Source organism: Stenella coeruleoalba (genome assembly GCF_951394435.1).
Source record: "Stenella coeruleoalba genome assembly, chromosome: 6".
NCBI lineage: Eukaryota > Metazoa > Chordata > Mammalia > Artiodactyla > Delphinidae > Stenella > Stenella coeruleoalba.
The window spans coordinates 84,332,041-84,354,248 of NC_137151.1; the positions used below are offsets into that span (position 1 = coordinate 84,332,041).

General features: G+C 38.7%; 1 protein-coding gene across 6 annotated transcripts in view; it reads left to right on the forward strand.

The window, feature by feature from the left end:
- INPP1 (inositol polyphosphate-1-phosphatase) overlaps positions 1-22,208 on the forward strand; it is a 32,897-nt gene that overhangs the window by 7,385 nt on the left and 3,304 nt on the right. Inside the window, exons 1-4 of one of the 6 annotated variants that reach the window (XM_079924055.1) lie at positions 1-21; positions 14,603-14,870; positions 17,437-17,497; positions 20,162-20,362. In XM_079924055.1, the coding sequence (XP_079780181.1) occupies positions 14,667-14,870; positions 17,437-17,497; positions 20,162-20,362 (466 nt within the window). In that variant the 5' untranslated portion in view covers positions 1-21; positions 14,603-14,666. Of the gene's footprint in view, positions 140-9,622; positions 9,725-9,754; positions 9,973-14,602; positions 14,871-17,436; positions 17,498-20,161; positions 20,363-22,208 lie in introns of those variants that run through there. The other 5 variants (XM_079924053.1, XM_079924052.1, XM_079924054.1 and 2 more) reach the window with 5 other exon arrangements.

The following is a 22,208-nucleotide window of genomic DNA, read 5'->3' on the forward strand; positions in this document are numbered from 1 at the left end:
GGGCTCCGCATCCCGGCTTAGGTAATACGCTTTCCTCTTTACGCCCCCCTCTCCTCGGCGCCACAGCCTCCCTTCCTGCTCGGATCCGGGTCCCCGGGCTGGGCGACCAGCACGCACCCATCGCCTCTCCGGAAGGTAGGTGAGTAAATCTGGGCCAGCAGGGCTCGTTGCCTCTCCGCCCGGCCTGTGATGACCTCTGTCCGCTGCAGCGAGGCTGCCACCCGGCCCGGCCCACATCGTTGCTGCAACCAGCCGGGCGGAGGAGCTCTCGAGTCCTGCGGCTCTCTGGGCTCCGCAGAAACGACCCGAAAGAAGTAGACGGTGGGAAGAAAGATTGGCAAACACTTTTTTTTTTAAAATTCGATCAGCATTTTTAGGTCGAAGAAGCTGATCTGACAGTTGTCGAGAGCAGTGGCCCGGGTTCAAAGTGTAGATGGCATAGCTGTCAAGCGCCCCTTGGTTTTTGCTTTGAGAGATGCTTGTTAGTGTCCATTGCTGCTGGCTGCCACTAGTGACCTACTAGATGAGCGTAAAATAACATGAAGGGACTATATTTAGAAAAGTCTTTGCCTCCTTGCTTTTAATTCACTGCATTTTGAAAGGCGGTCTGGTGAGACGTGCAGAGTTAGTTGGTGTGGCCAGAGTCGAGTAGTGGGGCTGGGGGATGCAGATATTTAACATGGGTTTGGCCGGATCGTGTATACCGTTAGACACGAAGAGCTTGAAAAAAATCCCTAGATTATTTAGTACATTCATGAAGAATACACACAAACAATCAAGGTGTGTACTTTGGAGATTTTCCGTTTTAAAGCATATTTTAAGGCGTTGAATAAGCAGAAGTTTGACCACTGTGTGAATGGCGTTCACTTCAAAAGAACAGTGGGTTAAGACTGTGTGGATAGACCACTTGAGTGCATCCCACATGTTGAATAAAACATTTTTTGGCCGTTTTGCTGTGATTCCTAGCTTTGAAACCAAAGAAGTTGGTAAGGATCAGCCCTGCTCAGCCTGATAATAGTCTAATGATGAAAATAATCCACCGAACTACTATTGACTGATGAATTAGCTAAGTGACCTCATTTTTTACCTTTTAAAATAGGTTATAGAAGGGGGGAAAAGGGGCAATAGAAGAGTTCATTTTTTCAAGGCAGATATTTGTTTGCATTCTTATTTAGAATCTATTTTTAAGCTTTTGTGTATTTTTATACTACTCTTGCAGTTAGTTCTTAGTCATGAAGAAAATTATGTAAAAGGCATAAAGTTACATTTTACTTTTTCATAGAGAAAGCTACCGTTTCTTTTCAAGTTATTGGACTAAATCACCACCTGGTTGGAAACTGCAGCTTGGACTCATGCCATTTAATGTGGAATATCTTATTATAGATTTAAATTACAGCTATACTTGTGGTAGTTCTGAAAAAAAAAGATCATGTCTTATTTGACATATAAGGCCTGTGAAACAAAAGTTATAAAGTTATTCATTATATATTTACTTCTGCTTTTTTTTGTGGCTGCATTGGGTCTTCGTTGCTGTGCACGGGCTTTTCTCTAGTTGTGGCGAGCGGGGGCTACTCTTCGTTGCGGTGCGCTGGCTTCTCATTGCGGTGGCTTCTCTTGTTGCGGAGCACGGGCTCTGGGCGTAGGGGCTTCAGTAGTTGTGGCTCGTGGGCTCAGCAGTTGTGGCTCAAGGGCTCTAGTGCACGGGCTCAGTAGTTGTGGTGCACGGGCTTAGTTGCTCCGCAGTGTGTGGGATCTTCCCAGACCAGGGCTCAAACCCATGTATGTCCCCTGCATTGGCAGGCGGATTCTCAACCACTGCGCCATCAGGGAAGCCCAGCAAACATTTTTACATGTTCAGTCTCTTTTTTGTGGTAGGCAATCTTAATTCAAGTCCTTTAATGTTATAAGAGCATTTTATTAATGGATTTTTAGTGCAGATTACTGTGATAGTAATCTACAGCAAAATATTGTGCCTGATCATTTCTCTTTCATGTAACAGACTTATTTGTTACTTTTTCTGTGTTCCTAATCAGGGAAGACCAGAATGCAAATTTCAGTAACTTATTTATAACTTTTATTAAAATGACCCAACACCATCTAAAAAAGAAAAAACTTTATTTCAGCATTAAATGTGGTCAATTATATATAAAAACAAATTGACAAAATAAAGTATTAATCTATAAAATAATTCATTAAGATGAATTACCACAATGGAAAGTATCAGTTTCTTTCTCCATTCCTTTTCTTTCTCTTTTATTTTGCTTTTTTTTTTCTTTTCTTTTGTTTTAGGGGTGGAGAAAGGTTGTTTTGCTTTCTTGTTTTTATTTTTAATCAACTAAATGTTAAAAAAATTTTAACTTAATTATCCAAGTTTAAATTAATGTAAATATTTACTAACTTTTTTAATAGATACTTAAATTTGTCTTCTTTACAGAGTGATGATGGTTAGGTTTCCCTCGATGCAAATGAGAGTTGTAACAAATTGCACAGGATTAAATTCAAATGACTAAAGGAAAATGTTATTTAATATTGCTTAAGGTAATCCTAATGTACTTAAAAAGATTTTTTTTATCATCAGTAGTTTTAAAAATAGGATCTTATCTTCCAAGTTCTAGAAAACCCCTCTAGTTAATTCCTGAGAATTTGCAAGAATCACATATAACCACATATAATCCCAGTTTGATCTGGGAATCATGAAAGGTCTGTTTTAAAAATTGGTTGATTGTAAGCTTCATGAATAGCAAAGAATGGGGGAAATAGAAATGAAAACTCAGATCAAAAAGGTAAATATTAACTAGCTTAGACATTAATCTATGGTTGCAGCATTAGCAAGAATGCAAGAGCATTGAGTATATTTGTATATTGAAGTGGCTTTAATGAGCCATTTATATCGTTTTAGTACTTAGACCTTTTCAAGTAAAAGGTACTATAAATATATTTCTATCACTTTATGTTCCTTTGAAGGCATATGTTACATTCAGTATTATGTATTGTTGTATTCAACATTTGTCAATATCTGTTAAAAATAAACATTTACCTCTACAAAATGGAAGTAGAATGATAAAAGATATGCTGCCATAAACCCAGCCTGCCAAAATGATACACAATGTGATCGCTGACCTTTACTTTCTTGCTATAATATTCAGAGAATATATTTTAGGTCATGTAATTTATCACTGCAGAAATAAATAATAATAACCATCTTCTAAGAAATTCTGTAAAGAACTCGTTTGAATCATGTTTCCTAACAGTTATCATCCTAAAATTTGCATAATGAATAATCCCTTACAGATTAATTTTAGTGCAAGAAAATCCTTTTAAACATGTTTATCTCTAATGGAATGAAAATCAGTCAGTTAAGTTACAGAACTCCCACTGTGTATCATGAGGAGATGGAAAAATTGTGTATCCTGCTCCCAGGGAACCTACAGCCTATTAGAGAGAGAACAATGGTGCCCCAAGGGCAGGCATGGGGGGGTGGGGCTTAGGCCTACCTAATAATGTTCATTAACCCAAACTGCTGTAGCCTATAAACACACTAAAGTATAAAAACCAGCGTGATTGCAGTGCAAAATCAACTACAAGGCAAAGAGCCTAGTGCCCTCTTTCAACTTAATTTTCATGACCCCGCCCCAACTTTTTTTTTTCATTCAACCAACAAATTAGGTAGATGATAAACATCAAAAGCCTTAAAAATGTACATTTTTTTGAACCTGTAATTTTATTTGTATTTTACCCTTTAAAAAATTGTAGTAAAAAATATATATATGACATAAAATTTACCATTTTGACCATTTCCAAGTGTGCAATTCACTTGCATTAAGTACGTTACCATTGTTATGCAACCATCACCACTATCCATCTCCAGAGCTTTTTTATCATCCCAAACTGAAACTCTGGATCCTTTAAACAATAACTCCCCATAACCTCCTCCCAGACCTGGTAACCACCGTCCTACCTTCTGTCTCTATGAATTTGACTATTCTGAGTACCCCATATAAGTGGAATTATACAATATTTGTTCTTTTAAGTCTGGCTTCTTTCACTTAGCATAATGTTTCCAAGGTTGATCCATGTTGAGGCAGGTACCGGAATCTCATTCCTTTTTAAGGCTGAATAATAGTCCCCAACCTCTTTTTTTTTTTTTTTTTTGCGGAATGCGGGCCTCTCACCGTCGTGGCCTCTCCCATTGCGGAGCACAGTCTCCGGACGTGCAGGCTCAACGGCCATGGCTCACGGGCCCAGCCGCTCCGCGGCATGTGGGATCCTCCCGGACTGGGGCACGAACCCGTGTCCCCTGCATCGGCAGGTGGACTCTCAACCACTGCACCACCAGGGGAGCCCCCCAACCTCTTTTATATGGAAAGTGGATGTAAAAAAATAGAGAAGTTTTGAACTGGGACAGACCATAGAAATCATTCCCTCCAACCTCTCTGTCCCTTCTTTCTTTTCCTTTTTTATGTTTACAGAAATGAGGAAAACAAGTCCCTGAGAGCTTACACATGTGGCCAGGGTTTTACACCTGGTTGGTTAAAGGCCAAGCAGAGCCTAAGAACCAGCTCCCCTGTGGCCTAAACAAGGCTCTTTCTACCACACACCCACGGTGGCCCACGTAGACCATAAAAGGCAAGTGTTAAATGAGTTGGTACGGAAAGTAAGTGTTGCAAAAGTTCAAAAGAAAAGATAAAATGACTGAAAAACGTTACATGCAAAAGGAAACGTTCAAAATGGATTTGAAGACTAATACAATTAACGATAAGATTAACAATTATCAAAGCTATAAATAATATTCTGCTGGAAAAGTTTCTACAAGCCATACATCTTTCTTTTTGCCTTGAATTAGGCATTAAATCTGTATTTTTAAAAATATTTATTCTTTCCCACAGTTAAGATAGCTACACTGAATCTTCTTCCATTTTTTTATTTTCTATGTGATTTCAGGTTTCGTTTGTGACACCTCGGTTGTATGCTAAAAAATATCTCTTAGCATATAAAAGTTTAAGCATATAGTTGGAAGACAGCAGATAGAAAAGAGTTTCTATTTAGTGAAAGTGTTTCTCACTCCCGAGAAGAGGATAAAAAAGGGCCACTAACAAATTTAAAAGTATTTCTAAATGGAATATTTTTTCATACTTTTCAAATGCATTCTGGGAAGACATTGAAATGTATACTTTAGGCAAGTATTATGCTAATGTGGAATACTTATTATGTAGGTCAACTTGCATTTTTTTTCCAGCATTTAATTTTTGTTACAAAAAAGACAATATAGTTGCCCCTTAGCCGACCAAGGCCATTATTCTTAGGCGCAGTAGCTATAGCTTTCCCTGTTCTGCTCCTGAATAACTAGTGAGAGACAGAGCTGACTGTTGCACCTGGTGTTCCCTTAAATTGTCAGATAAAAATTAGATGAGTGACGTTGCCTGTCCTCAACCCAGATTTACTGGATCAATATCTCCAGGGGAAAAGTCTAAAAATCTGTATTTTTAATGAGTGTTTCAATTGATTCTTGATCTTACTAATTAGGGAGACACTACTTTAGCACAAGCTCCCATTTACAAGCTACCAGAACAACATTTGAGGATAGAGGACTTCTTTGTGGTCTATTGCTTTGAGCAGCAGCAGTGAGCAAAAATGTGGGCTAATGTGGTACAACAGTAGCCTTACTAGGGTGAGGTAGACTGATCAGCTTAGAAATGGGCATGTTATGTCAACACTGTTTGAAGAATGGGAAGAAGGGAGGGAGAAATGTGAAGGTTAAATAGATGGATTTACATATCCCATATTTAATGTCTTCTCTAACAAAACCAAATTAAACTTACCATTTTTGGCTATTTAATCAACAAAATTAATCAAGATAGGTCACCTCCAGATGTCAGAGCATAATATCAGATTCCAATTTGGTGCTCAAAAATGTGGTTCAGTTGCTAGTCATCCAGATACAGCTTTGTTTTTTTTTGTAAATGAATGTAGAATATATGTAGACTTTGATATAAATAAATATGGGCCCACGTGCCTAATGGCACCTGGGTAATGCTGTTAAAATACACGTATAATAAACAATATGACAAAGATGAATTCTATATTTACAAAGCTAAGAGAAAATTCATAAGCCAACATTTATTGAACACCCCTGAGGTATGCGCTAAGAGTCATAAGAAACCATGCACATTTAAATCTCCTGCCAGACAAGGGCATAGATAAGCAAACCAATGTACAGTGTGTTGGAGAGCTGGGATAGAGATTTGTCCTGCCTCCATTCTCCTATGGTCCAGGTACCCAAGATGGAGGGTCAGGCATGGCTCCTGGAGGAGCCAACTCTCTCTCCACATACACACCCTTTAAAAAACTTTCTATCTAAATAGAAATACATACAGAAAAGTATGCAAGTCCTAAGGGTGTAGCTTGATGAATGTACACAAAGTCAACCCACCCATGTAACCATCACTCAGATCTAGAACATTCCCAGTGCCTAAAAGCCCCATCATTTACCCCCATCAATAATCCCTCCTTCTCCAAGGGTAACCACCACTGCAACTTCTAACACCATAAGTTAGTTTTGCCTTTTTTTGAACTTCAACTAAATTAAATTGCTCCACGTATATTTTTTGTGTCTGACTTCTTTCACTCAACAGTATGTTTTTGTGAGATGCATCCACGTTGCTGCCTATAGCAATAATTCGTTAATTCTCACTGCTGTATAGTATTTTCTTTTGCAAGTATGCCACAGTTTATTTCATTTTAGTGTTGATGGTCACTCGGGTTATTTCTAGTGTGAGGTTACTGCAACAAATTATGCTGGTCATAAATATTCTTGTACATGTCTTTTAAATATTCTTGTACATGTCTTTTAAGGAATTTAAGGAATTTCTGTTGAGTAGAAGTCTATAAGAGAAATTGCTAGGTCATAGGTTATGCTTGTATTCAACAAATTATAAACAGTTTTCCAACAGGGTTGTACCAATTTCATTCACACCAGCAGTATGAGTCTCATTGCTCTACATCCTCATCAAACCTTGACATTTTCAATCTTTACTTTTAGCTATTCGGTTGGACATGCAGTGATACCCTGTTGCAACTTTTAAGTTGCATTTTCCTGATTATTAACAAGTTACACTATCTTTCCATATATTTATTGGCCATTTGAACATCTTATTTTATGAAGTATCTGTTCAAGTTTCTTGCTCTTGAACTGATTCTGAGAAGGTGAGTAGACATTAGGCATAAGGCAGGAGGAAGGGCATGTCAGCCAGAGGGAACAGCATGTGCAAATTAATGATCTGCCCAGAGCATGGGAGTAAATGGACAGATGGTGGGAAATCAGCCACTAAAATGCTAAACTTAATCAGAGACTATGAAGTGATGACAGCAACATCGCAGAGATCAAAGTGAAACAGCACTAAAGAAGTACAGGCAGTCCCATGCTGTACTACTTAGTGGATTCTGAGAAATGTGTGATGATCAAATATCTGAAAGTTGAGCAAAGCTCATACACTGGAAGGACAATTCAGTTTCCAATGACCTAAAAGGTAGTGTTTGTAAATGCCTGTTAATGCTTGTGGTACAGTTTTCCTTCTGGCCTAGATAACCAAGTGGGTAGATGAGTGTCTCCTAGGGATGTCAGGGGAGGCTATTGTTAGCAAGTTGCACTTTAGCCATCGTTGGTTACTCCAGTTGAGCCCATTACATACTTCGTGTGGGCCCACTTCTGTTCCCCATCCTTTCTGGCAGCTTCCATTCTTTAAACTACTCCCTAAAGCAGCCCTAACCTGGAAGGGGAAGAGGAACAAGGTCTCTGTTTCCCCTACAATAGCAATGTGAGCTAATTTAGAGCCTTGGCCAGCCCTGCAGCATGTGCCCACCTAGGGAGAGTCCTGGCCAGCTGCACCCCTTTGAGAGAGGTCACCAAAAACACTTCTTGTAAAGCACCCAGGTATTTCATGGAAGTTGGACCCCAACAGCTATAGCAGTCAGGCAGGGCCACCACACAGTAATTTCAAATTGCCAGTCTTCAGAGGATGAGTGACAGACTGAATTCAGTTTATGAATTGTGAGAATGGGGTGGAGTCATTGTCTAATGGGCAAAAATGTGGGCTCTGTAAAAGTAGTAGGTTATCTGCAGGAAGAAATGAATGTCAACAGAAATGCTTTGACCTACTTGCCTATTCATTAGTGAGCAGTTCTGTTTTGTTGAGGGCCCTTATCTATGTTGTCACATTTCTGTCACCATGAGCAACACAAGGGCATGGCCAGGTTCTGGTACAAGCAGGCTCATCACACAAAAACAGACACCCTTGGCTCTAGAATCTCCACAAATTTCCCGACAAAATATCCCCCTTGACGGAATAGTGACCCTCCTGAGCCATCTGTAGATGGTCTACCATGAAGCCAGAGTAGTCTTCAGCCTCCGGGAGCCAAAGTTTCCACCCAGACACCCAGAAACTGAAGCAATCAGATCTGGCCTGCATAAAGGAACTTTTTTCTGGGTCATTCAAAGAATTACAAGTAGTTTCCAGGCTTTTAGATTTAATGGAGTAGTAAATTTTCAGAAAAGATTTCAGTGACCCCTATAAAGTTGCCAACTTCTTATTTTTCAAGTAAGGACTGTGATTGTGGGTTCTGTGAAGTTGTATTTAATAGTCATAGCTGTCAGTTGTCATCTGCTATACGCAAGGCTCTGTGCTTGGTACTTTTCCAGAAATACCTCTTTTGATCTTCACAATGTCCCTGCAAGATTTGTATTATCTTCATATTACAGATGAAGAGAGAGGCTCAGAGAGGGTAGGTAAATTACCAGATGCCACACAGCTAGTTGATGGCAGAGCCCTGGTTTTCAACCCAGGTCTATCTGATTCTGAAGCCTATGTCTTTCCCATTTTACTGTTTATCACGTCTGAAATATGTGTATATTATTCAGATATGATTTTTAATATCTGGTGTTCTGATGAGATGATAAGATGGTCAGAAATTAAAATTGAGTTTTGTCTTTGTAGAGAGATTTGGGCTTCCAGGAAAAGTCTTAAAAGCTTTTTTTTTTCTAATTGGCCTACTTCAGTTTACTCAGTGTTTCTCTAATAGATGTGAAAATTCCCTAAAAGCTAAAGAGACTGTTTCTATCTGACACTGTGACACGATCTTATGTAAACATGTAGATATACATTTGGTATGAGATGGTGAGGAATGTAACTTCTTTAAACCTGTTCTGCTCAAATGTGACTTGAAATGGGTTGTCACAAAATAAGGCTTATAAGAGTATTTCAATGTTCACTGATCATTAATGATTTGGCTGTTAAAGTGAGTAGCTCCTAGTGGGAAAGACTGTCTTACAGAATTAAACTTATTGACCACATAAACAGGAAAGAGAACCCTACCCCAGTTCCCTGTTTGGCCAGAAAAAAAGAAGACAAAGGAATAGATTGGGTTGGCATTTGCTAAGATTAGCAAGGTCTCTTTGGGCTAAATTGTATTCTCTCTAAATTTGTACGTTGAAGCCCTAACTCTCCAGTACCTCATAATGTGACTGTATTTGGAGATAGGGCCTTTAACTTAACTCAGTTCAAGGTTAAGTGAGGTCATATGGGTGGGCCCTAATCCAATCTGAATGGAGTCTTTATAAAAGAGGGAGAGACTCCCACGGATCCTCGTCCACAGAGGAAAGTCTGTCTGCAAGCCAAGGAGAAACCAGCCCTGCTGACACCTTGGTCTTGGACTTCCAGTCTGCAGAACTGTGAGAAAATAAATTTGTTGTTTAAGCCACCCAGACTGTGGCAGTTAGTTTTGGCAGCCCTAGCAAACAAATACAAGAGGAATTAGGTATTCGGCATGAGCTGACCCCCTCCCCGCCCCTCATGCCAAGACAGCCAGTTAAGAGAGATATCAGTAGAACATAGATGAGCTTTTATTATCCAGCAAAGATGGTTTACACTGAGACTGAGGATCAGCTAGGGGAAAGGTTTTCCTGAGAGCAGAAGAAAAGTGAGTATCAAATAGTGATTTTTTAATAATCAAACTACTGACAGCTATCAGGGAGGTGTGTGTGTTTCTCTCCTTTTTGCTGTATAATATACCTTATAATAATAATATTCTTGCGATTATTTATCCAGTGATTGCTCATTTCTTCCCTTAGTTAACAGCTAACAATTTATGAAAGGATTTTATTGGCTAGAGCACTGGCTAACAGTGTGCTCTAGTCAATAAAACTGGGTTTCTGCTGTTTCATCTGGGCTTGAATCTTGTCCCAGCCACTTCCTAGCTGTGTGATTTTGGGCAAATTATTTACCCTCCTGTGCCTCAGTTTCTTTATCAGTAAAATAGAGGTAATAGTACCTTCTCCGTAGGGTTGTGTGAGAATTAAACGAATTAACATATGTAAAAACATATGTAAAGTGCTTGGAAGGATGCCTGCCATATAGTAAGTACCTAATAAATGTTAGCGATTATTATTTTAACTTGGGCTTTTTCTCTGCATATGAATAACTGTTAGCACATGGTTTCACCAAGATATCTGGCCACCAGGTGCCAGCCCCCCTGAAATTACCAGCATAGTATTAAAGATGAATGAACAGCCTAAAGAACAGTAGCTACTAAATCTCAGTGTTTAGCATCATCTAGGAGGCTGACAAAACTACAGATTCCTGGACCCTGTCCCCAGCAATTCTGATTCACTAAGTTGGGATGGAGCCCCAGAAATCTGTCTTTTTAATAGGCGCCTTAGGTAATTCTAACACGTGGTTGCCAGAATACCTATTAAATACTAATCCAAAGGAATTTCTTCTATATTCAAAGCTATTAAATTATGGTAAATGTCATAACTTACTAATCATGAATCTATAATAATTTTCATTTAAAGTATTTGAAATGTTTAAATAAAGCCAACTTAGGTCAATAACGCATATATAAATTTTTAAAAAATTTTATTTATTTATATTTATTTATTATTATTTTTGGCTGTGTTGGATCTTCACTGCTGTGCACGGCTTTCTCTAGTTGCAGCGAGCGTGGGCTTCTCATTGCTGTGGCTTCTCTCGTTGCGGAGCACGGGCTCTAGAGCACACGGGCTTCAGTAGATGTGGCGCATGGGCTCTAGAGTGCAGGCTCAGTAGTTGTGGCTCACAGGCTTAGTTGCTCCCCCACATGTGGGATCGTCCCGGACCAGGGCTCGAACCCGTGTCCCCTGCATTGGCAGGCGGATTCTTAACCACTGTGGCACCAGGGAAGCCCAATAACGCATATATAAACTTGCTTTTAAAAATCATCTGAATGATAATTTCCATGAGTGTTAATACAAGCTATTAATAAACTCGAAGAAATTCTGTATTGGATGTAGCCCTCAGTTTCTCTCAAGTTGAGTCCTTCAAAGTGAGGGCAAATTGTCCATTATGCCCTTGAGTGTTGTGGCCTGGCTGAGTGAATTGAATTGAGGACAGATGGAGAAAGAGATACGGAAGCAGCTTACAGAGAGAAGCACAGAGGACCGTGGCTCATTCATTTGGAGGAAATAGTCCATTCAGCCAGAAAGTAGCAGGCTAGCTATGCAAATTAGTTAGAAAGTCTTGCATGTACATGTTGATAGCTGTGAGAGATTTTCTTTTTAGGGGGTTAGGACCCTGGAGCTAAAGAAGTTCTGGGTTCTATAGGATGGCTGGAGAAAGCCTAGTCCTAAACTGAAACTGCGTGTTCAACCTGGAGCTTGACAAGACACCGTAGTGTTTTCTAGGTTCAGAATAAAAGGTGATTAAGGTTGAGTGCTGGGATAACTTTGGAACTGAAAAATCTGATTTACTGTGTTATGATGAATTCTTAAAATCTGTGCACCTGTTAATTACAGGACTAAAGTTTAGAGCTGCTATTTTTTCCCCCATTGGGCAAGTTGCTGTGCTCAGGTGAAGTGAGAATGGTCATTATTGAGGAACTAAAGGTCAGGTTCAAAGGTGAGAAACTCCAGATCTCTGGGCAGCTGTATAGAAACTTACCAGGACTAAGTTGGTGAGTTTTCCGTGTGAGAAGGGTGGTGGTGGTGCCTGGAGATTGTAGCCTGTGTGAGTAACTCACCTGAGTGTTCTGAGGGCGTCATAGGGAGAGATTCTTGGTTATCCAATGGTGTGGTGGTACGGTGTTTCTTTTACCAAAAAATAAATAAATAAATAAAATTGACTTTAACAAAGTTGAGTAAAATAGACAATACTGGTATTGTTAATTCAGAAAGTTTTCAAACTGGACTCCTTAAAATCTTCATGGTACTTTTAAGATAAAAAGCTGCTTAGGTACGGTTAGTTCATTGATTCTTTTTCCTTTACTTACAATAACCTCATAACATGTACCAAGATATCAAAATAATCAAAGTTATTGAATTTATACACTTGGAGCTTCTGTATTCTACTGATATGTATGTATCCATGTGTGTATACATTATATATAACTTATAATTTAGAGCATGCAGATACCATAAATTGTTTCTAAGTCAAAGTGCCTCAGCTGTATTAATATAACCGTTTTTCTTAATGTTGAGGTTTAAGTCAACCAAAGTGAATTTTTTTAACATATTATTCAATCCTTGGGGGTAAAAGGCATTTAGGTAGGCAGGTGTTTTTGTTTAATTTTTAACTCTATCATCTCTACTACCTGATATTTGTGTTGTCACTACAGTACCACTTTGGACAGTTATCTCCAGGAATTGGAATTCTTGTCCTTTGTGCTTAATTGTTCCAAGATATTTTAAAATATAATTTCTTATTAGAAAAGCAGTATATATTTACTGTAGAATATTTGAAAATTATAGAAAAGCATAATGAAAAAAATCCTCCACAATTCTAGTACCTAGTGATAATTACCATTAAACGTCTGTTTATCATTAAAACATCACCTACTAGCCTTTCAAACTCTCTCTATATAAACAGAGTGCATGTGTGTATAAACACAAATTAGGAACATACTATGATACTATATATACATTTAATATTATAACATTAACATATCCCTATTAAATATTCTTCAAAAATATTATTTTAAGAACTACATTGTAGTCTATCTTACATTGCACCAATGTTTAAGATTATTTTTTTAACTTTTTGCTGCTGTCAATAATACTAATCCTTCTGTGGAAATATTTTAACACAACTGTGACTTAATACAAAATAGGGCCAGACTGGAGTTACTGGCTAAAGGTAATAACATTTCTAAGGATCTTGATACATTTTTCTCAAATTGCCCTGTGGAAACCCACTTGTTTGCACGCCCATTAGCAGAGTATCAGCACCTGTTTCACCACATCTGCAAGAATGAAAATTAACTTTAAAACCAGTTTTGTCCATCTAATAGTGGAGTAGGATGTTTCATTGTTTTTATTCACTTTCCTTTTATTACTATTGAGGTTGGACATATTTTCTTAGGGTGGTTGACCCATAATCTTAAGAAAATAGCATATATTTTTTAAAGCAGACCTGATTAAGACAAAACGGCTATGACAATTCACAATTAACTCCTTTGCATTGACATCTTCATTGTTGTACTAATTCTCAGCCTCCTAGAGTCCATTAAAGGAACTTCTTTTTTTATTTCATTTTATTTTATTTTATAGATCTATTTTATTTATTTATTTATTACATCTTTATTGGAGTATAATTGCTTTACAATGGTGTGTTAGTTTCTGCTTTATAACAAAGTGAATCAGTTATACATATACACATGTTCCCATAAAGAGCATGAGCGCCCTGCCAGTTAGTCTTGTGTAACCCTAAACAAGTTGCTTAACTTCTCTGAGCTTCAGTTTCCTTGACTGTAAAGCAGGGCTGATAATCCTCACAATAATTCTCACAATACTGAGATAGGAATTATTAAAGCCTTCAGTAAAATGCAGCTACTATTGAAACTGAGAAATGTTTCTCTCCTCATTACCTGATAGATATGTCAAGGTGTGGTAGCATGCCTCTTAGAAGCCAGAACTTTTCAAGTCCCAACAAGTTGCATGTTTGAATTCACTTTATTATTTAAACTTGCTAGAAGAGCAGTGCAGCTAGTGGGACATTTTTAATAGAAAAAAAAAAAAAGGTGATTGGGGTTGGGAGATCACCTGGATTGCTAGCCCAGTGTGACCCCAGAGTCCTGCAGGACACAAACATGCTTGCTGGTGTGCTTGGTACTTTAGAAAGTTGCCCCCAAACTGATGGGATAAACGGGCTTTCCCTTCTTCCTTTGGGGGAAAGGGTGAAAGAAAGAGCACTACTTTAATAATGTTGTTGCTAAGCTTGTGTGCTCATTCGAAGGTCATTATGTGAACTTGGCTTTTCCTTTAACATCGTGCTCGTGTATCCACCTGCCTATTGGTCTAGGGTTTTGTAAATATAATGTAGATTCTCATTCAAATTCTTTCACTGAGAATTCAGTTCTTTGCATAATGGATTTGAGACTATAAATCTTTTGATCTTTAAAAATAAGTTTCAATTTTTAGATGATATCTAGTCTTCCACCTGGAGGATGCGACTGTGATCTATAGTAGCTGTTCAGCCATGCTGACCAGTTGACTGCCAGATGGGTTGTTAGCAGTGCCGAGGCACCCTGACATCACTCTCTGAACTGCTTTCTCTTTCACATTCTTGTACTTTTCCAGCTGACGGCCCGGAGGGTGGGTGCCGATTCCACCAGACGCTGCAACTGAAAAGCCAGGTTCAGAAATGTCAGGTATCCTCCGGGAGCTGCTCTGTGTCTCTGAGAAAGCTGCCAACATTGCCCGGGCGTGCAGGCAACAGGAAGCCCTCTTCCAGCTGCTGATAGAAGAAAAGAAAGAGGGAGAAAAGAACAAGAAGTTTGCAGTTGATTTCAAGACCCTGGCTGATGTACTGGTACAGGAAGTTATAAAACAGAATATGGAGAACAAGGTAAGAAGGTCCCAGCCAATGTAATTGCAAAATATTTGCCCCTGTGGTTTTTCCCCTCTATAGAATAGCATCCTTTCTCCTCGCCACCCCTACCCCCATTATTAACACCTTGGATTCTAATAAACAACTTGGGTTTTTCCCCTTGTTTTGACTACAATATTACCAAAATGTGTGCTGCAGAAAAAAATTTTAAATACAGAAAAATAAGAATCCTCTTAATCCTACCACTAGAGAAAACCACAGCTGTTTTGCTAAATATTGTTAGAATATTTTCCTTCTGTCTGTGTACATGGCACACACAATTTATTTCAAAAGAAATGAGAACATACTGTTTTATAACTTTTTTTTAACTTGATATATTAAGTCCCACCTTTTGACATAATCACTTATCTAATGGTTGCCTCAGTTATGGGCTCATAGAGTCCTGGAGACTTAAAGTCTCCCTTTATTTGAGTAGGAAAACATTGTTTAAACTAACAATGATTGTAATTCTAGGTCTTTTAAGGTGACTGGGGAAAAGAAATTATATTCATAAGTAGTAATAACAAACAATAACATTAGCAGATACTTATAAATGCTTACTATGAGCCAGGTACTGTTCTAAGGGCTTTAAATATATTAATTTAATCATAACAATTTTATGAGGTAAGAACAATTACTTCATTGTAATGGATGAGAAAAGGGAGACACAGAGAGGTTAAATAACTTGCCTAAGGTTGCACAGCAAGTGAATGGCAGGGCTGGTTTTTGAACCCAGGCTGACCGAGTCTGTGCTCTTTGCAATACTATATTGCCTTTTATATGGTAATCTAATAATTTCTTTTCTTTTAGGTTTGAGAGCATAGAATTTTATGTCGGAAAGCCCTACAAAATATTAGAATCGTTTCTATGAAATTCTCAAAATATTAGGAATCATTTAGAATCATTTAAGTGAATTCTTGACCACAGGCAGGAAGAGAGAATAAATGACCCCTTGAAATATCTACAAACTGTACTTTTTCATGTCCTATAATATCTGGCTCCAATAAACTAAAAGGAAGCAAATTTGTTTTTGTTACTGATCAAGAGCTGGGTGGAAGGGATGGTTGAGCAACTGGATTAGAAATGTATCAACGTTAAGTTCTGTGGGCTAATATTTGCCCCAGAGCATTATAACAAGTTCAGGCAGTTGTTCATTCATGAAGTATGTGCCAGGACTTATGAACACATAAATGATATTCACTTTTGGCTTGTATAAAATAGTTTCATGACTCTCCTATACTGTAGCCTCAGAAAGGGTTTCTAGGCAGGTTGTGGGAGACTGGAGCTTCAGCCCTGGATGAATTGATGAATCGGCTCAGTGCCAGCCCGTGTTGATTTGCATTGTTCTTTTTTTTTTTTAATTTAATTTAATTTATTTATTTTTGGCCGCGTTGGGTCTTCGTTGCTGTGCACGGGCTTTTCTCTAGTTGCGGTGAGCGGGGGCTACTCTTCATTGCAGTGCGTGGGCTTCTCATTGCAGTGGCTTCTCTTGTTGCGGAGCACGGGCTCTAGGCTCGCAGGCTTCAGTAGTTGTGGCACGTGGGCTCTAGAGCGCAGGCTCAGTAGTTGTGGCACACGGGCTTCGTTGCTCCAAGGCATGTGGGATCTTCCCAGACCAGGGCTCGAACCCATGTCCCCTGCACTGGCAGGCAGATTCTTAACCACTGCGCCACCAGGGAAGTCCCGACTTGCATTGTTCTTTAAAAGAGTTAAAAATAACAAGTAGTTGTGGGCATTATTAAAGCTACTGGCCATCTGTGAATAACTAAGCTCAAATATTTGAAGCATTTCCTTGCTTTTATTGCTTGAGAACCATACTCATATCATAATTCAGCACATATTTTGAGAGAAATTATCTTTACTGCAGAGAAAATCAGAAGCAAAATGTGTCTGAAAGCTTCCTGGTCATACAGAGATGAGAGAAAATTCCTATTTAGCTTTTTTTTTTTTAATTCTATATTGGCACATAAATTGTTGGCAAATAAAATATTTCCCCTTTTTTGCTATATCACCTTCCTAGCCTGATGGCTAATGATACCTCCAACAGGTCCAGAAAACACACCTGAAAATGAAAACAAAATCAAATGTTATCCTCTGATACCTTCTATCCAGTCTCAAGTAATCATCTCAGGTACTTGGTCAATAACATTAACTTGTATAAGCTACTTAGGTCCTGTTGAGGAGCAACAGTTAAAACATCTCCTTTGTAAACATTCTAGCTCTATGGCCCTTAACTAGAAGGATGAAGTTTCTAGAAGTACTTCTGCAGACTCAACAGAACATAAGGAAACCAGACTTCTACCATGATTTGGACTTTCTAAAGGGGCAAAGGAGCAGGAAAATATTAGAAAACTAAGTACTGAACCAAGCTGACTTCACTTTTCATACTTGTTATACTTGGATTGATTTCTGGAATTGTAAATTTCAGATCTAATTGTGCTATTTAATTTGAAGTATAAAATGAAAATCTGTTCAGAATTGAACATAAATGTGGGATTTTGTTTTTCTTTATTGTTGTATTTTTGTCATACTCTGAATCATTCAGTTTCCAGGCTTGGGGAAAAAAATTTTTGGAGAAGAATCCAATGAGTTTACAAATGATTTGGGTAAGTATAAATGTCTTAATGTATTTTTATAACTTAATTATCATATGGTATTTTTATTTTCAACTTACATCATGAAGTAAATGGATGTTTGGAGGCCTTTCACGTAAATACATGTTTGAATGTTAAGCTTCATTCAGTACTTCAGAATATCATGCCGTTTACGATAGGGAGATGTGGCATCTTAGGATTATTTAGCAAGTCCACATGTCTTATTCTAGATATAAATCTGTAGCATTTGAATAACGTATGATTTAACCTTTGGGAAAGTTGCCTGGCCCTTTGGGAATCTGATGGAAGTTATAGATGCCCCCAGAAAGATGCACATCTACACAGTTTTGCAGGCAATTTCAAGTACAAGTAAACCCATTTGTGGACCTCCTAGGGAGTCCATAGACCTTGGCTGAGAATGTAGAGGAGGCCCTGTCCCTGAAATCACCTCATGGCTTCTCTGGTCTCAGAACCTCTGTAAAGGGAGTTGGACAACCAAAAAGGTTCCTTTTACCACCAAGTTTTAACTCTTATTTAATTAGTTTCCTGTGGACCAAATTCTCGTTTGATGGACCACCAGTTCCCTTGTGATAGAGAGGAAAATATCAAAATCGCTGATCCTTTTTAGAGAAACAAACTGTTTTTAGTTGTCTGGGTTTTTGTTTGTTTAATGGTAGAAGATTAAAATAGTGAACTTTAAACACTGATCATGTGACAAATAGTTAAACATCTAGAGGCATGTTTACAAAGAAAACTAATTTCTGGATTAACTCTGGAGAAAAATTTGTCTTCTTCATGGGCAGTGTATTAAAATGCACTTAATTCTATGACACTCAGTAAGAAGAAAGAAAAATCTCATTTAAACTTAAGATTTAAAAAGCCACCTGTACAGGAATAAAGACGCAGTTGTAGAGAATGGACTTGAGGACATGGAGAGGGGGAAGGGTAAGCTGGGATGAAGTGAGAGAGTAGCATTGACATATATACACTACCAAATGTAAAATAGATAGCTAGTGGGAAGCAGCCGCATAGCACAGGGAGATCAGCTCCGTGCTTTGTGACCACCTAGAGGGGTGGGATAGGGAGGGTGGGAGGGAGGCTTAAGAGGGAGGTGATATGGGGATATATGTATACACATAGCTGATTCACTTTGTTATACAGCAGAAATTAACACACCATTGTAAAGCAATTATACTCCAATAAGGATGTTAAAAAAAAACACCGGTGACTAACCAGTAAGAAATCCTACACTTAAAATCCTGTTTGACTACTTCATAAACAGTTATTTTAGTATTTCATTTATGTATCTAGAATTATAGGAGCAAAAAGGCATTCCACGTACATTTTCCTTAGAACTGAAGTAGAGAATGGGTTTAACAGAGAACCATGGTGAAGGGGAGGGGCTGGTGGATGAGGTGAGATGAGACAGTGGAAGTTCAAAGGAAGGAGTTTGGATTTTCCTCTAAGCATGATCGGTATTCAGTGGCAAATTTTAAGCAAAGGAGAAATGTGATATGATTTGCTCCCTTGAATGATCCCATGACTTTTACTGAGTCTAGTGTAGGTGCTCAGCAAGTGGCGGTGATTAGCATTATTATTCCCCAACTTCAACAGTCTCATTTAATTGAATTGAACTACATGTAATTGACTGTTTCTTGCTGTTTCAGAATCATCATTGTAATAGACTCACACTGTGCTTCCCAAACTCTAAGGATCACATGAATCACCTGGGGATCTTGTTAGAACTCAGTAGGTCCGGGATGGGGACTGCAGTTCTGAATTTCTAACAAGTTCTCAGGTGATGCAAATGCTGCTTGCTGTTCTTGGAATGGCTAGGTTAGCTAGGAGTATTTGTCTATATACCACAAAATCTCCAAAGTGCCATGTTTTCTTAATTTTTAAAAAATTTATAGTCTGCATTGCTGTGACTTTCTGTTGCGATTAACGTGCCTGTTTTTGCCAGCCTCTTTTCTTACTTTTGTGGGGGCTGGAAACCAGATTAGGCAAGGGTCTAAGAAGTGTCTTTGAAGTGATGGTAAAGCACCTGGACTCGGTAACTTGGGATTTCAATTGCAGAAACAGCTTCGCTTACATGCTGATTTCCAGTGGTTTCACAGAGAGCTATTCTATGTATGTCATTTAGAGTCCTACAGCTTTACCACATTTAAAGATTAATGTACTTCATCTTATGTTACTTTACTGAGCATAAACAATTTAGGGAGGTAGAAGCCCTTCTTTGTACTGATAAGAACTCCATTCTTTTCAATAACATATTCAAATGTGAATAGGGTGACCCACAGTATATTAAAAGGCAAAAAATATAAAAGATTGGTTATCAAGGACTCAGGGTTCTTAACTGGTCCATGAGCTCCCTTAAACTAGATACAAAAAACTGTGTGCACGTGCCCATGTGGACATTTTTCTGGAGAGTAGGTCCTTTGACACCTGGAATTCATTCCTCACTGTTAGGTGCATGACTGAACACTGAGCAGCTATGACTTTATGAAGGCCACTGGGTGATTCTGGCAATCAGCCAGGTTAGGAAACACTGGTATGGCTATATTTCCCTCACCTAGTCTGAGGTGCCCTCACAGCTTTTGTTTCTTCCCACCCCTCTGTTGTTCTTTCTCCCCTGAAACTTGAGATGTAATGGTCTTTAGTTTGTCTTTACTCTAGGGGAAAAGATTATCATGAGACTGTGTCCAACAGAGGAAGAAACAGTAGATCTTCTCAACAAAGTCCTTAATGGTAACAAGTTGGCATCTGAAGCGTTAGCCAAGGTTGTACATCAGGACGTTGTCTTTAGTGACCCAGCTCTGGATGCGATAGAGATCAACATTCCACAGGACACTTTGGGAGTTTGGGTGGATCCTATAGGTAAGTAGAGAGAGTGTTTGCTTTTGTTTATTTGCTTTCATTAATAATCCCTTTTTTTTTTTTTGGTGGGGGGTTAGAAAAATAAAAATTGAGGGTATGGTTTAACTCTCCTAGGAGTTTTATTTTAAAAGTTTTGAATTTTTAAAATGGTAAATGACTTTCACTGCCGTGGCCCGGGATCAATCCCTGGTCAGGGAACTGAGATCCCACAAGCCGTGCGGTGCAGCCAGAAAAAAAGAAACGAAGAGCCGAGGTGTGTGTTATATACATATATCTATCACATGTATCTATAACATATGTGTGTGTGTACACACATACACACACACACATACACAGGCACATATACAAAGCTGAATTAACTCATTTTTGAAAGACCTCAGGGGCCAGACTGCTAAATATGAGAGAAGAATGAAGTGATAGCAGCTATAACTAACTGAGCACACATGCCATTTTAAGAACATTCAGCACCAGCGGATTATTGCCATCTGGGAATACTGTCCAGCTCATCAAATTTTTTAAAAAAAATAAAAATCCAGGTTTTTATGTGAGATCTGACAATTTAACCACTGGCTACTAATTCAGTTAAACAAGCAAACAATCAAAACCACTATACAGGCCAAGCAAAACACAGCTGAATGTGACTCTTAGCAGTCGGTTTGTGAGTCCTGTGTAAACCTCACCATGAATTTTGTGGTCATGATTATGGTAGAACCATAACATATAGCTCATTGTTTAAAAAGTGTAGGCCTCTCTCAATGATGCTATTAATATAATGCCCTAGGTATTAATCTTCGAAAGTCCCCCTTTTTCCCCTAACCTTCCTGGCATATTCTACCCAGTACAACTGTGACCAATCACACTGAACAGGCAAACTCCCCCCACCCTCCCCATCCTACAAGCGCATTAATAATGATAGAAATGCCTTCAGTCATCAGAGAATTAGAGAATATTCAGCCTATGGATTGTATATGCAAACTAAGAATGTTTTCCAGAATCTTTTATTGCTTGAAGGTAAATCAGCCTCAGTTAAGGTTTTTGAGGGACAGAAACCTTGTATTCTTGTTCTATCCTGAATTGATTCTGTTAGCTAACTCTCTGGATCTTGTGCCTGACACATCCTTAACTGGGCATTAACTCATTAGATGTTGGCAGTCAGCTGCTGGCATGTACAGTCTTATAAGAAGAAACCTAGCTACTTGGCTTTTTCTCAGGACTCCCATCAATTTCTTCCTCTTGTACTACCATCATTGTCTCCTTCCTCCTAATTTGAGGGACAAAAACAAACAAACAAAAAGGTAATTCCACCCCTGACAGATTCCTGGATGGAGGCTTTCCCATCCACCTTGGGCTTGTCCTCTGATTAGTAAGAGCTCTAAGGAAGCCCCTTGGTTATCCTGAGCTATTAGCTTTGAAATGATTTTGACATGTGATGGATATTTGAGTGCTTGTTATTTGCAAGGTGCAGTGCTAGCTGCCATAGGAACTATAGACGTGTCCTTTCTCTCCAAGACTATATAGTTGGGAAAATGAAACACAAGCAGCTTAAAAGTGAAGTACAAGAGGTCGAAAAATAATTCGATATAAGTGGCACCCAAAGGTAAAAACTGATTGGTTACTATCTTCGTCAGTTTGGGCTGCTATAACAGGATGCCATGGACTAGGTAGCTTTTAAACAACAGAAATTTGTTTCTCACAGTTCCAGAGGCTGGGAAGTCCAATCTCAAGGTGCCAGCATGATTAGGTGAGGTCCTTCTTCCTGATTCATAACTGGTACCTTTTCACTGTGTCCTCACATTCTGGAAGAGACTAAAGATCTCTCTGTAGCCTCTTTTGTAAGACACTAATT